Source organism: Kwoniella newhampshirensis, chromosome 11 (genome assembly GCF_039105145.1).
Source record: "Kwoniella newhampshirensis strain CBS 13917 chromosome 11, whole genome shotgun sequence".
Taxonomy (NCBI): domain Eukaryota; kingdom Fungi; phylum Basidiomycota; class Tremellomycetes; order Tremellales; family Cryptococcaceae; genus Kwoniella; species Kwoniella newhampshirensis.
Window position 1 is genome coordinate 209,060 of NC_089964.1, and position 12,766 is coordinate 221,825.

At 51.0% G+C, this 12,766-nt stretch overlaps 4 protein-coding genes across 4 annotated transcripts; 1 reads left to right on the forward strand and 3 right to left on the reverse strand.

The window, feature by feature from the left end:
* Positions 1 to 91: 91 nt before the first annotated feature.
* Positions 92 to 4,936, reverse strand: IAR55_005263 (uncharacterized protein; the record flags this gene model as incomplete). The annotated part of the gene is made up of 17 exons (XM_066948355.1): positions 92 to 275; positions 334 to 449; positions 533 to 553; positions 611 to 1,597; positions 1,646 to 1,918; positions 1,975 to 2,339; positions 2,391 to 2,961; positions 3,020 to 3,141; positions 3,197 to 3,293; positions 3,346 to 3,525; positions 3,573 to 3,769; positions 3,825 to 3,859; positions 3,912 to 3,997; positions 4,231 to 4,258; positions 4,372 to 4,580; positions 4,655 to 4,714; positions 4,781 to 4,936. 17 exons carry the CDS (start codon positions 4,934 to 4,936, stop codon positions 92 to 94), a joined length of 3,687 nt encoding a protein of 1,228 aa, XP_066800923.1.
* A 590-nt stretch (positions 4,937 to 5,526) lies between these two features.
* On the forward strand, positions 5,527 to 7,395 carry IAR55_005264 (uncharacterized protein; the record flags this gene model as incomplete). Its single annotated transcript, XM_066948356.1, has 5 exons — positions 5,527 to 5,736; positions 5,859 to 5,955; positions 6,015 to 6,528; positions 6,593 to 6,778; positions 6,837 to 7,395. 5 exons carry the CDS (start codon positions 5,527 to 5,529, stop codon positions 7,393 to 7,395), a joined length of 1,566 nt encoding a protein of 521 aa, XP_066800924.1.
* Positions 7,396 to 8,219: 824 nt separating this feature from the next.
* On the reverse strand, positions 8,220 to 10,634 carry IAR55_005265 (uncharacterized protein; the record flags this gene model as incomplete). The annotated part of the gene is made up of 10 exons (XM_066948357.1): positions 8,220 to 8,715; positions 8,768 to 8,868; positions 8,935 to 8,997; positions 9,057 to 9,096; positions 9,154 to 9,245; positions 9,298 to 9,387; positions 9,447 to 9,522; positions 9,583 to 9,597; positions 9,654 to 9,762; positions 9,830 to 10,634. 10 exons carry the CDS (start codon positions 10,632 to 10,634, stop codon positions 8,220 to 8,222), a joined length of 1,887 nt encoding a protein of 628 aa, XP_066800925.1.
* Positions 10,635 to 11,920: 1,286 nt separating this feature from the next.
* On the reverse strand, positions 11,921 to 12,747 carry IAR55_005266 (uncharacterized protein; the record flags this gene model as incomplete). The annotated part of the gene is made up of 5 exons (XM_066948358.1): positions 11,921 to 12,019; positions 12,118 to 12,258; positions 12,325 to 12,380; positions 12,431 to 12,489; positions 12,557 to 12,747. 5 exons carry the CDS (start codon positions 12,745 to 12,747, stop codon positions 11,921 to 11,923), a joined length of 546 nt encoding a protein of 181 aa, XP_066800926.1.
* Positions 12,748 to 12,766: the final 19 nt, after the last annotated feature.

The window sequence follows — 12,766 nt, forward strand, 5'->3', positions numbered from 1 at the left end:
TTGTGTACAACACCACACCACTGGTATACGCATGACACTGAAGCGGTCGACCATTGACTACACCTCAACCATTCCCCCTGCTCGGCTCTCTTCACACAAACAGCAGCTCTGGCAAACCCATGTCCATCGCTCTCCTTTGGCTCTTCACAAAGTCTTTGATCTTGGTGGTCTGCTTCTTATTGTCATTCAGAACCCTGTCGACCCCAACTCGGACTTCTTTGAACTTCTCCTCGCAACTTCCATTCTTATCCCTGAGGACCGTGTGAATGTTCATGCTGTCACCATGAGTTATAGTCAGCACGTCATTGACAGCCTTCACTGTATCTGACCCACCTGTCTTTGTGGAGATCGTCGACCAGCTTAAGAGCCTTACCCCCAAGCTGCCTCTTGACCATGGTCGCAAACTTATTCGGTGCCTCGATTCGTTCTTCGCATCGTGCTCTCACGAACTGGATCGAGCATGTCCGTTAGCCGTCGTAACAGTGTCACGCCTCGCTGAGCTGTCCAGAAACGAAATCATCCCTTAACCTACCTCGTGCCACTCGTTCAGAACCTTGAGAGTTCACCTCAGCGCATACACCTCCCGAACGGGGACACAGACAGCACTTACCTTATCCACCTCCATCATCGTCTCTACATGCCTTGGCTGTTGAACACCAACTACTGTACCTGAGACTTCTTTCGCTTTACTACTACCAGATCTCCTCGTCAGTCTTCCCGGTGGTCTCGACTCTGCGTGCTTCCCTTTTGGCTTCTTGCTGCCACTGGTCGACGTTCTTGCCTTCTTGTCAGGAATGACATCATGTATGACCCTCTCCTCAACTTCGATTGGCTTGTGGCTTGTCTTGTTCCTCTTGTTCGGTCGTACGCTATCGTCTGCAGACAAAGCCTTTTGCGACTTGTCGATAGCCACAAGCTTCTTGACGACGTCCTTCGCCACTATCTGAGGAACCTCCTCCACTTGGACGGACTCATCACCAACTGGCTTTCTCTTCTTATTCTCAGTGGAGCTCGTTTTAAAGGCTGAGTTGAGTTCGACTTCCATCCTGTCGATGATCGGTGTGTTGGAATGAGACGGAGAACTGACGGCTGTCTGGGTAGCGCAAGGCTTGATACGATTTCCAACTTGTTGAGTCACCCGATGCACGATCTCCTGGTCAGCATCGGAGAGTTCGCTTCCATCTTCCCTGTCTTCCTGGTCGCCGAGCATTCGGGTGTCCTTGTTCTTGGCTGCTGGAGTCTTCGTAGCCAGACTGTTGTTTGTCGCCTCGCGCACCACCTTTCTGCTGGGTGGCTTCGAAGCTGGTTCTTGAGTCTCTTCCGGACCGACTTCATTCCCCTTGCCCTTGCGAGTCTTTTGTTTGTCGCCTTTAATTTTGGGAACGTCTCCACGTGTCTTCGTTCCGGCTAGAAGTGAGGACGACGCCATTTCCTGGGCTTGAGGCGAGCTTCCGACACTCGCAGCCGGTGAAGTGGCTATCTTCTCCTCTTCTCCACCTTTCACAGCTAGAGATGGAGGTGATTTAGATACCCCGGGGAGATTTGGCTCGTTCATTCTTCCTTCAGTCGCCTTCAAATGGTTTTCGTCCTCGTCCACCTAAGTGAACATGAGTTGATATCTGAAAAGACCTGTGGCTTTACCTACCTCGTCTTCTCGGTCTTGCTCCGGACCAGCTGATCCTCCAATTCTGCCAGCAAGTTGCGAATCTGTGAAGGGGCTTGATGCTATCTGGGGCTTGACAACTTTCTTGTGTGATTTGTCCGTTCGTGAGGCTCCGCTACCAGATGGTGCCGAGCAGTTGCGTTGGCTAGCGCCATCCCAAGGCAAAGCAGTTTGCGCTTGAGAGATTTCTGCTTGTTCGACAGTCACTGCGTGTGCTCGCGTCCTCCGGGCGTTATCGCTGGCAGCAGCCAACCGCTGAATGGACCACAGAGATGAGATTGGGATGACAGATTAATTTGGTGGGCACTCACTGAACGTTTTCCTCCATCTGATTCTGTTGTGGCTAGTCTGTGAGAGGCCATGGGTTCTGCAAAGTTCCGGTCCCGTTTTGACGGCTCAGGTGATCCTACTGATGGTAGCAACGGTGTCGCTGCACGTCCCAGTGATATGCTATTGGCGAGAGTCGACCGGGTTATGGCTTTGGGTGCAGGCGGCTTGAATGTTGGATTGATTTGCTTTGCCTCCCTTTTAGATGTTCGGGAAGGTTGCGTGCGGTTAGAATCTCCTCTCTGCAGTATCTTGCTTGCTTGGCCTTCGCTCTCGGCATCGGATGCGAGACCGTCTGGCTCTTTGAAGGCATTCGCGCTAGAAGTTTGAGATTTTGGGGTTTTACCAACTAGATAACGATCATCAGCCAAGTGAAGGAGGAGCTTAAGAAGATACTGACAAGTCCTTGTAGATCGAGATAGCGCGCTTTGTGGATGGCCGGGCAGCTGTTGAGAGGCAGGTTGAGGGTCAGTGTACTCGGGAATGTCATTGAGATTCTCCTCTTCGACTGCTTCCGCCCCCGGTGTATTCTCGTTGTCACTGGTGGACGGTGCACCATTGCCTGTGCGGCGAGTGCCGGTGATTGTCGGAGCTGGGTTCTTCACTTGCGGAACGCCACTTGGAATCTGTGGAGCCGTACTGGACCCCTTCGTCTTGCTAACGCCAGCTGTTGTCTCTGGCCCCGGTGATGTCGCCGATGTCTGGGATTCCGGATTAATGAGCGACTCTGGGAGCGTGTCCGAAATCTCGGTGAGTTCAGGCTCATCATGAATGTCGTTTGCGAGCAGCATTGCTTGCGCCACAGCCTCTGCATCCTGCATGGCTTTACTTTGGTCCACGACGATACCTGAAAGGGTGAAATCGACGCACGTCAGACAATGTTTTCGCCCAGGAAAGTAATCATAGGATATACCAGAGTCAGCGTCATTGTGCGGGACGTGAGGGCTACTTGGAGCGAGTTTGAATTGATCCTACGGTGCATCAGAGTAAATTAGCCAGGTTCATTGAAGGAGTAATTGATCAGCCTACTGGTTTCAGGACCAGGGCAGCTCGAGTGAGCAAGTCGACATCACCCTCTCTAGGTCGGATTTTGATCGTGACGGAGATAGGTTCGCCATCTCCTTCCCGGGAGAGAGTCTGGAAAGCGAAAGCTACACTTACAAACTGAGTGAAGATCCTTCAATGCCGGAAAGCCTGGCGACTGACCTTGTACACCAGGATCTAAGTCAGGCAATGATTTAAGCCCTGACATCCTGGTGTGTCTGAACGTAATTGCTATGGGTGCAGCTTTATCGTCGAGGTACTATATGCGAATTGTCACCTTGGAGGGAAATCGTAACGTAAGGTAGGCTCACCTCGGCAAACCATTCCAGCTGGTCGATGTACAAGCCAATTCTGCCTTCTAACAAATACCGGCGTGATTTTTCAGAAGAGAGTTGTTCATCTCCGTCAACGCAAAGGGAGAATAACTGGTATCCATAGGGTCTGACCCGAGTGACTTCTGTGGCGAACAGGTTGATGATGGTCATTAAGCGCTGTCACGTTCATCAGTGGTATTTTCATTCGGGGAAATGGAGCTCACGTCTTCGGAGATGCTCGAATTCGTTTTTGCAAGGAGTTGAAAAACGTCCTTGATGATGTCGTGGTTCCAGCCTTGCTGAAGGAGGGCTCTTCTAAGGAAGACTGTACGAGGAGCAGGAGCATTCTTTTCGCCGACGGCGGCAGACTCTGGTACAATCGCGCAGAGAACACGAATCAGATAGCGAAGACCGGCGGTGACTGTGTCTCAAACTGTCAATTGGCGGAGCTGTGATTTCCAAGCATGTCTACTCACATCTGGCTTGATAGATCATCGCTCCGAGTCGTTTCCTAGCTCCTTTGGTGAGCCGTGCAAACGATTTGAGTCCTGGTAGTCACCTACGGGCCAAGCACCGCCTCATCCCTCATCGTGTCTCTTGCTGTTGCCATCGTCTTGTGCGCTGACATGTAGAAAAGCAGTTCTCCAAGCTGATTACACAAGAGGCCTATAAGCGTACGAAGCCTGGCAGGCCACATTGAGGTGTCTACCATACACTTGACTGGACCACCTCGTCTCCGAACTTCCCACTAAGACAGTCGTCAAGCAGACTGATCAACAGCTGAAGCCAAGGTTTACTGTGCAGCTCTTTGGTGTACTCTGTATGGGCGGTCAACAACAGGCCCCTGGAAGTAGAACGCAACGACAGAATGACTAAACTTACCTGTGGTCTCAAAGTTGTGGTCCAATGCCTACCGATAACATTCTGAGTATATTACTGGCAGCCGTCCTTATAGGTGACACGTACCAGAAAGCTGACAGGTGCGGTGAGTGTGACATCAATCTCCTTCATAATCGGACTTACGTCTCAACCATGACAGACACGACCCTCCCTGCTCTGATCAGGCGACCCTCTTCAGTCCCATCTTCCCCCATCGATTCTCCGGCTTCAGGAATGTGCTTCTGAAAGGCATCCATATTGGGTTTGATGACAGAGAGGTGAAGGTGCTGGAGCACCAGTCGGAAATACTGAAGGGCGAGGTCAAGGGGAATTCCTTTGAGCATAGCGGTGAACTTATAGGCGACAATATTATTATCGTGAAGCTTACTGTCAGCGGTATCGAGGCAGAGTTACACAGTCTACTCACCTCCCCTTCCATCCAGTTGATCCAGGCGATACATTTGTCGTACGGGAAGCCAGGATCTTTCTGGTAGAATCAGACATGAGATGGGCAAATCCATGATTAATCAAGGGAGATGCTCGAAAGACTCACCAGTAATGTATCCATCAACTCCATCCCTTTGACCCACTTCTCTACCTTCTTCTTTCCTTCGGTGGATTTGTCCTTATTGAGGTAGACCTTGATCCTGTCGGCGGCTCTCTTCGCCGCATCAGGACCACTGAGAGGTATCTTTGTTCTGGGCGGCATGGTTGTGATAGATATAATAGGTATACCTCACTCTCGAGTAACGATCGCAAACAGGAATAGGGAGAGAAGAGGAAAGGTTGCACGGCTTCGCGTGTGTGGTGGAACAAAGAGCAGTGTACCAAAGTCAAGCACGAGAAGCAGAAAGTAGGTGGACCACTTTTGATGCGGGGCTCCCCTCCCACGTGATCAAAACAGGAGGCTTAATCGAAGGATTGGAATTCGGCATTAGCCGAGTTATGTAATCAGCTGTGGTACCGTACGAATACAGTCCGAGAGTATACCATTTGCATTTCCTTATCCGGTTATTAGGAGACGCCGCGTCACCCCCGAATCCGTCATGGAACCGTGTTTCAGGGAAGGCTGGTAGAGAGGGGAGGACGAGACATGATCATTATCCATCAGCAGTGTCCACACGACAGCCACTACAACGAGTACCCCTCCTATCTCCCCCACATCTCGATCATCCCATCCTTCACTTCATCCATCATTTCATTGATATCTCTTTCCAATCCCTTTCTACTTTTTGCATATCTCATCCTCTCACTCTTTACCAGTACCATCCTTCCACCTTCCCCATTCCTTCCCACAGGATGCGTTTCCAAGCAGCCGCCGTGCTCAGTGCGCTCTTGCCACTGGCACTTGCCACTCCCATCGCTCCTCAATCAGAGCCCACCCTCGCACCCTTGGAGGCCTCTGGGGAGCACATCGAGGACTCGTACATCGTGGTCTTCAAGAAGGGAATCGATCCCAATCAGATCGCCCTTCATTTGACCGGTATCGAAGAGACTCATGCAGCTGATGTGAGTATTCCACCCTCATCAGTGAACTGTATGAAATGTGGTAGAGCGGCCTTGATGGACTCCCCTTTTGACTGTGATTTATCCAAGCTCCGACGGCATTGCTGACAGCATATCTGATGCAGCCTCTCTTCTCCTTTGCTTCCAACGGCGAGCTTGACGTCGGTGGTGTCAGACACGTCTATTCACCGCCAACCGCTGATAAGGGTTATTACGGTTATGGTAAGTCGACGCCCGTTCGTATACATGGTTCGATCAAACCTAATTCCGTTTACGCATAGCCGGAAAGTTCTCCACCAACACGCTCGACGCGATTCGATCTTCTCCCGAGGTCGCATACGTTGAACGTGACCAGATCGTCCGCACTCAGGAAGTCCCTCGCGGTGTGGACGACTACGACAATTACCCTGTTAGCGACATCGCGTCGGCTTCCGCCGGTATCACTACCGAGCGAGGTGCGCCGTGGGGTCTTGCTCGAATCTCCCACCGAGAGCAACTCCACCTTTCTACTTTCACCAAATACGTCTACTACTCTGGCGGTGGTGAGGGTGTCACCGCCTACGTGATTGACACCGGTATCAACGTCGACCACGTGGAATTCGAGGGTCGAGCCAAGTGGGGTAAGACCATCCCTAAGAATGATGTTGACAAGGACGGAAATGGTCACGGTACTCACTGTGCCGGTACTATTGCCTCAAGGAAGTATGGTGTTGCCAAGGCTGCCGAGGTGGTCGCTGTCAAGGTCTTGGGAAGTAACGGAAGTGGAAGCATGAGTGATGTCGTTGCTGGTGTTCTGTGAGTTGTTGTCTTTCTGTTTTCACCGACCGACGACTTCTACTGATCCAAGATTGACATGCAGCTGGGCTGCCGAACAAGCTGCCGACGCCGCCGCTGCCGCTGCTGCCGAGGTTAAAGCTACCGGCAAGACCAAGTACAAGGGCTCAGTTGCCAACATGTCCCTGGGGGGTGGCAAGGCCAAGTCTCTTGATGACGCTGTCAATGCTGCTGTCGATGCCGGTCTCCACTTTGCCGTCGCTGCTGGAAAGTGAGTGAAAACCATCAGCGGTGTCCATAAGAGCCAAGCTAATCATGGTGGTTCGTAGTGACAACAAGGACGCTTGTAACTACTCCCCCGCTGCTGCTGAGAAGGCCGTCACTGTCGGCGCCTCCACTCTCGGGGATGAGCGAGCCTACTTTTCTAACCACGGCAAGTGTGTCGATATCTTTGCTCCCGGTCTCAACATTCTGTCCACCTGGACTGGCGGTAACGAGACCACCAACACCATTTCCGGAACCTCCATGGCCTCTCCCCACATCTGTGGTCTCCTCGCCTACCTTGTTTCCATTCACGGTACCGACACCTTCAGTATCCTCGAGAACGATGGTGCTTCCGACCTTGGTCTTACCGCCCAACCCTCTATATACGCAAAGGCATTTTCTCTCCTTCCTTCTTTGGCTCAGGCTGTCCTCCCCGTTCCTCTCGAGGTCAGCCCCGCGGGCAACGAGCTGCGTCCCGTTCCCAAGAACGAGACTCTCACTCCTGCCAAGCTTAAGAAGGCTTTGATCGCCCTCGCTTCTCCTGGCAAGTTGACCGACTTGCCGTCTGGTTCACCCAACCTTCTCGCGTACAACAACGCCACTCTCCCTACCAAGAGCAAGTAGACTTTTTTCAGTCAGGATAGGATGTGGTTGGAAAGAAGAAACTTCAATATATCGCAATGCAAGCTCTTAGATATCCAGTCCGTCTCTCTCATTCGTGTAGGCATCAGAGTTTGAATCGAGAAGGATCGAGTCAATCATCCCCCTTTGTACCGGGATGAGAAGAATGCGCATGTATCAATCACTGAAGAGGTTCATAGTGTTACTTGCATGACATGGGTTGAGAAACATGAATGTTTGACCGATGAATGACTTGGATGAAATGGGTGAATGATGTGAGAGAAAGAAAATTAGATACAACAGTTTGACGTTGGCTTTGTCTTTTCTTGTCGGACATGTACTGTAATTGATTTCGAATTATCGTAAAAGTTGTCAATTCTTGACGTCCAATCCTGCACTCTAACTCTCCTAGCCCAACTCCCTCTTTGACCTTTTGACCAAACCATTCCTGCCCATGGTAACCAATTCGTTGGTCGGACTTGCTCAATATGTCTGATAGGGGTCGAAATGGGAGAAAACGCAATACACAATTTTGCCGGCGATGAAAGGTGACCGTGATGATATTGAAATCGAAAAATATAAATCATAAGGTTGCCGATGGTGAGAAGTATGATACTCGCTGTATGGCTTGTTTTGTAGGGATGTAAGATATGAGAACAATCAAAAGAGTTGAGCAAGGAGAATGTTAGGGGTTGAGCAAATTATCAGTGCAAAGTAAGGATGGAAGAGGACGAGCGATCACCAAATCAACGGGGAAGTATGGATAATGACAAGGATTAAATAATGTTGGAAGCACGAAATAAAGTACCGGTAATCATTCGAGCTGCTTAATACATGGTGTGGCCATCATTGAAAGTGCTCAGCTCGGGCGACGATTTGGTGTAGTGCAGATTTCCAGAGAAGACTCGTTTGTCGCCACCGTACTTCTGACCGTTTGACGTCTGTCGAGCCAAGTCGTGTGCCGAAGTGATATTGTCATTCGATGCGTAAGACCTTAGCGGCAAATTCCTCGGCGAATTGGGCCAAGAGAGTCCCAAGCCCATCATGGATTCGGCGGAGTACCCGGACGAGGCGTGACGATGACGCCACCCAGAGTGAGTGATTGGGGTGATCACAGAATGAAAGTTGTCAGGACTCGTAGGGAACGAAACAGGCCCTATAGACTTGCGAGGAGGCGGAGTCACGGGGAAGGGTCCTTGAGCTACCAGATTGGCTCGTGCAAGTCGCTCATTGATCACTTTGAGTTCGTTGGCCAGGACGCTCTGCTGGTGAAGGAGGGCGATAGGATCTGCGGCATCCTCGTCAACCGGCAGAACGATTCGACTGAAGATTGGTGAGCGACTCATTTCGAGCTACACACAGGAAGGGTACTCACTCCGCGGTTATGCTTGCACCACGGTTCACTGGCTCCACGTCGCTGTCGAAAGACGAACGATCGCGGACCATAGTTTGCTGCCTTTTGAAATGTTTTTGCTCCTGTAATGCCAAAATGCCAAAAGCTGTTCAGTCGATGAGGCTTCTTGGTTGATAGGGCAAACTCACTTCCGAATCCGCAATCCTCACCTGGAGCTTCTCGCTCATGCCGGGGAAATATTTGCCGTTGAGCTGTAGAGGGGCCGCTTGGATTAAGCCTACGTTTGTGTATAACCATGAGATCCACTGACCCTTTTGATCACATCCTCTGCTTGGGGCCTGGTCTGAAGTCTGTTGAGCGGATAGGGTCAGCGTGCTAAACGCATATCAAATGAAGCCGACACCTACCTGGCCATGATGGGTCCCCTTCTGTTACCGGCATCGTCCATCAAGGGCTTCCACGAACAGATCCTCCCTGGAGCGAGCACCTCGGCCAGATCCTAATGAGCATAGCTGTCAGCCATAGTCCTCACTATAGCTGGGTGAACATACCTCATAAGTGATGGTGGTGGGCAAACCCGCAATGTAAAGGTTAGCAGAGTTAGGGTCTTCGAGAGCCTTGTTCTGGACCTGGTAGTCTTCCTATGGAATCGAAATGAAATGAGCTCCGGGCAGCATAGCCTGAACGATTCAGAACATACCTTGCCAAATTCGCATTCAATGTTGGTCATTGTCAGGTGTCGGATGAACTCCTGAGCTTGCTCAGGTTTCTTGAACCTAACACATCGAAGTCAGCGCTACATCTTGAGCGATTTGAGACAGATGAGTGCTACGAACATGACAAATGCATGCCTACGATCAACAAAGCTCCCAGTCAGCGGTAGATTTCCCCTATCAATTCGACTTACGGCTTGGTAGTACGAGCGGGAATCTTCACAGACACGACTTCACCAAACGACGAGGCATACTGACGCAGTTCTTCTTCGGAAAGATCCTCGTTGACGCGATGGATGAAGACTGTGTATAAACCATAGTCAGGTCCGATGTACACACTGGAGAAAGGGGTTGAGGCCTAGTCACTCACCATTTCTTCCCTCCCCGAGCATAGGCAGAACCGGCATACTAGCCGAGGCTGTGAGCCTTCCCCTGTAATTTCCCTGCAAGCTTCCATAGTTGAAAGCTGACCTTCGCCTCAACCCACAAGCTTGGCCAGGAATGACGCTATCCTCTGTGTCGAAGCGAACAGCTCTACCATTTGCCCCTATGAACGGAAGATTCGGGGTCGATCGTTGATGAAGGAGGGGATTGTTGGCTGGACACTCCATAGTGGGGAACATTCGATCGTCAAAGTCGATCCTACCGGAAGAGATCGAAGTGTAGCGATGCGAGTCCGAGCTGGGTGGCGAAGATGGAGAGAATTCAAGAGCAGGCATCAAGGGCTCTTGCGAGGCGAGAGGAGTGAAGATCTCGAAGTTTGGCGGAAGATGATAGGTAGGTTGAGTGTAGTGATCGTGTGAGCCCTTCCGACGGTTGTCAAATGCGTCGACATGGGATGGGAGCAAAGTTGGGACACTTGGTGACCTAGATCGGCGAGGAAGGATTTTGGCAGGTTGAAGAAGGGTGGGATGCTCGTCCGTGGTAGCGGAGAGGAAGGAAGAAGTAGAAGAAGATTTCCATCCTGCTCCGAATGGCTTCGCTTTGACAGAAACACCTTCACCAGAACGACCAGGAGCTCTGGGAGTGTCGGAGTGTGACGTGGAAGAGGTGGAGTTGGCGACGGAAGAAGATGAAGTCGTGGAAGTGGAGTGAGAGGTAAAGGAGGGCGAAGCTCGAGGAAAGGCGAAGGGAGGTGAAGAAGGGTCGAGGGAATGAGGAGTCTTGGTCGTCATAATCGTCAAGTGTATTTCAGGTTGTTGATGTTGCTTTTCGTAAACCGATTATTGGACTTTTGAATGTATAACTGGATCTGAAGAGAGACTGAGAATCGTGAACGACTCGATACCTGTACTCAACAAAGATGTGCAAGAAAGAGAAAGAAATGAATTGCATCAGCTTCAGCTCGATCTGCTTGGCGGTCGATGATTCCGACATGCCCTGCAACTCCCGTCATTCGAGGAGGAATACGAGAAACGTGATCATCTGTCTCACACTCACTAAAGTCCACCTCTGTCGAGAAAGATCTCCTTCGATAGGATCTACAGTTCACGCTTTAGCCGAGTTTCGTCCGCTTCCCAGGTAGCTTGACTGTGTGGAAAAAGGTACCGTGGTGTGTTTCAGGTTGATCTGGGTCGTTTGTGAGTGTGGAGTAGGAGAAGAAGATGTTAAGGAACAGATTTGTCCGGCAGGCGTAGAGAAGAAGTCGGGGAGGGATGATGACAGGAGAGAGACAGCGAATCAACCGCCGCTTGGTCAGTACAGATGGAAACAATGATAAGTCGACGAGAAGAGGGGCGAACAAGGAAGGGAGGTAGAACATCAGAGAGGTCACACATACGATCAGCTGCTGTTACCTCTTCTGGATCACAAAAGACATGCGCGACGCGACGAGGAAAGAACAACAGAGAACGTGGTCTGCACCTCCTTTGGGTGATCCGTGCACACTCGCACTAGCTCAAAGGAAGCTCAAACAACGCGGCAAGTGACCAAATCCGAAAACATCAATCGGGGAAAGCGAAGCGGAGGTCGGCAAAAGGGTCGATGTTTGTGACGGTGCTAGTCAGTGACAGACGACGCTGTGAGGCATTGTTGCAATGTGGCATATCTGACCGACCAACCACATCGCCGGAATTCGATGTTAGGCCTGCCACATTCCCAGTCTTGGTGTCAGCCAAACATGTCATCGTCGGCGCTTCGAAGGCGAGACGCGTTGTGCCTTTCACCGATCCGTTTCAGTCGTCATCGCACCTATTCAGGTATGTGCACTGAGTTCCGACGATAGCGTCATCGAGTGAGCATCAATGCGATTATCTCTTCGTTTCCTACGACGTTTAGTCACTGACAAGCTAGGCAATTAGCTGTTTCTTAGTGACCGAAAGACCTATCCACTGATACTGATTCTCTCATATCCGGTGTAGACTGGATCCCTCCTTCCGCTGGACCGTAACAGTGGTTTGCATGACACCACCTGCAACGTGCATTCCCATCTCGTGCTTCTTATACGCCTACAACTCTGATCTTAAGCCTCCTCGGTATGCTTTGGTTGCTTGAAGAATGCTTGACGGAGTTGTTCTCGTTCGGGTCGAGGGAGGAGTTTTCGGTTGGTACCCGTAAGAGACTGAACAGACGTAAAGTCAGCATTGAGCAATTCCAATACACACAAGCTCCTCTAAAGACTGTGCAGCGATTCAGGAAGATAGGCGTCACTGAACTTACGTTTCCAGCAGCAGAGAAAGTACCGATCAATGTCCCCATACCGGCACAAGCACCAACAGCGATAGGGAATGACCGAGCCCGCACACCGGCGAGGAATCCAGCAGCACAACCACCAGCAGCACCGTTCAGAGCGTCGTCAGTCTATTTTGGGCAAGTCATCAGCTCGTTGCTCGTTGCGACGAAATGGCTGAGGTTCTGAGAGCTAACCTGTCGGATGTTGGCGGTGACTGCTTGTGTGAAAGAGAAGGAGAATCCCATGGCAGCTGTGAGGGATATGAGCAAGAGCTTCCAGAATAATTTTGAGCGAGCTCACCGAAGAATCCAATTGTCCCTCCTGTTCTGGTGAATATACCCATAGCTCCTGCATTATGTCTGCCCCATCTCACCTATCAGTCCGAATCTTACACAACGACAGCATGGTGATGGATACAGGACTCACGACTCCAGAGCATTTTGCACAGCACTGACGAGCAATCCGACACCTGCACTTTGCAACGTCACCCTAGTCGCAATGTTGACAGCGGGATGGGGGTGGAAGAGGTGCTCTTCGTGTGGAGAAGGGATGAAGAACGATGAATTTGCAGGTCGTGCTGAAATGGGGGGGAGCAAAGGGTGTGATGAAGAGGCCATGATGCAGGGAATGTGGACA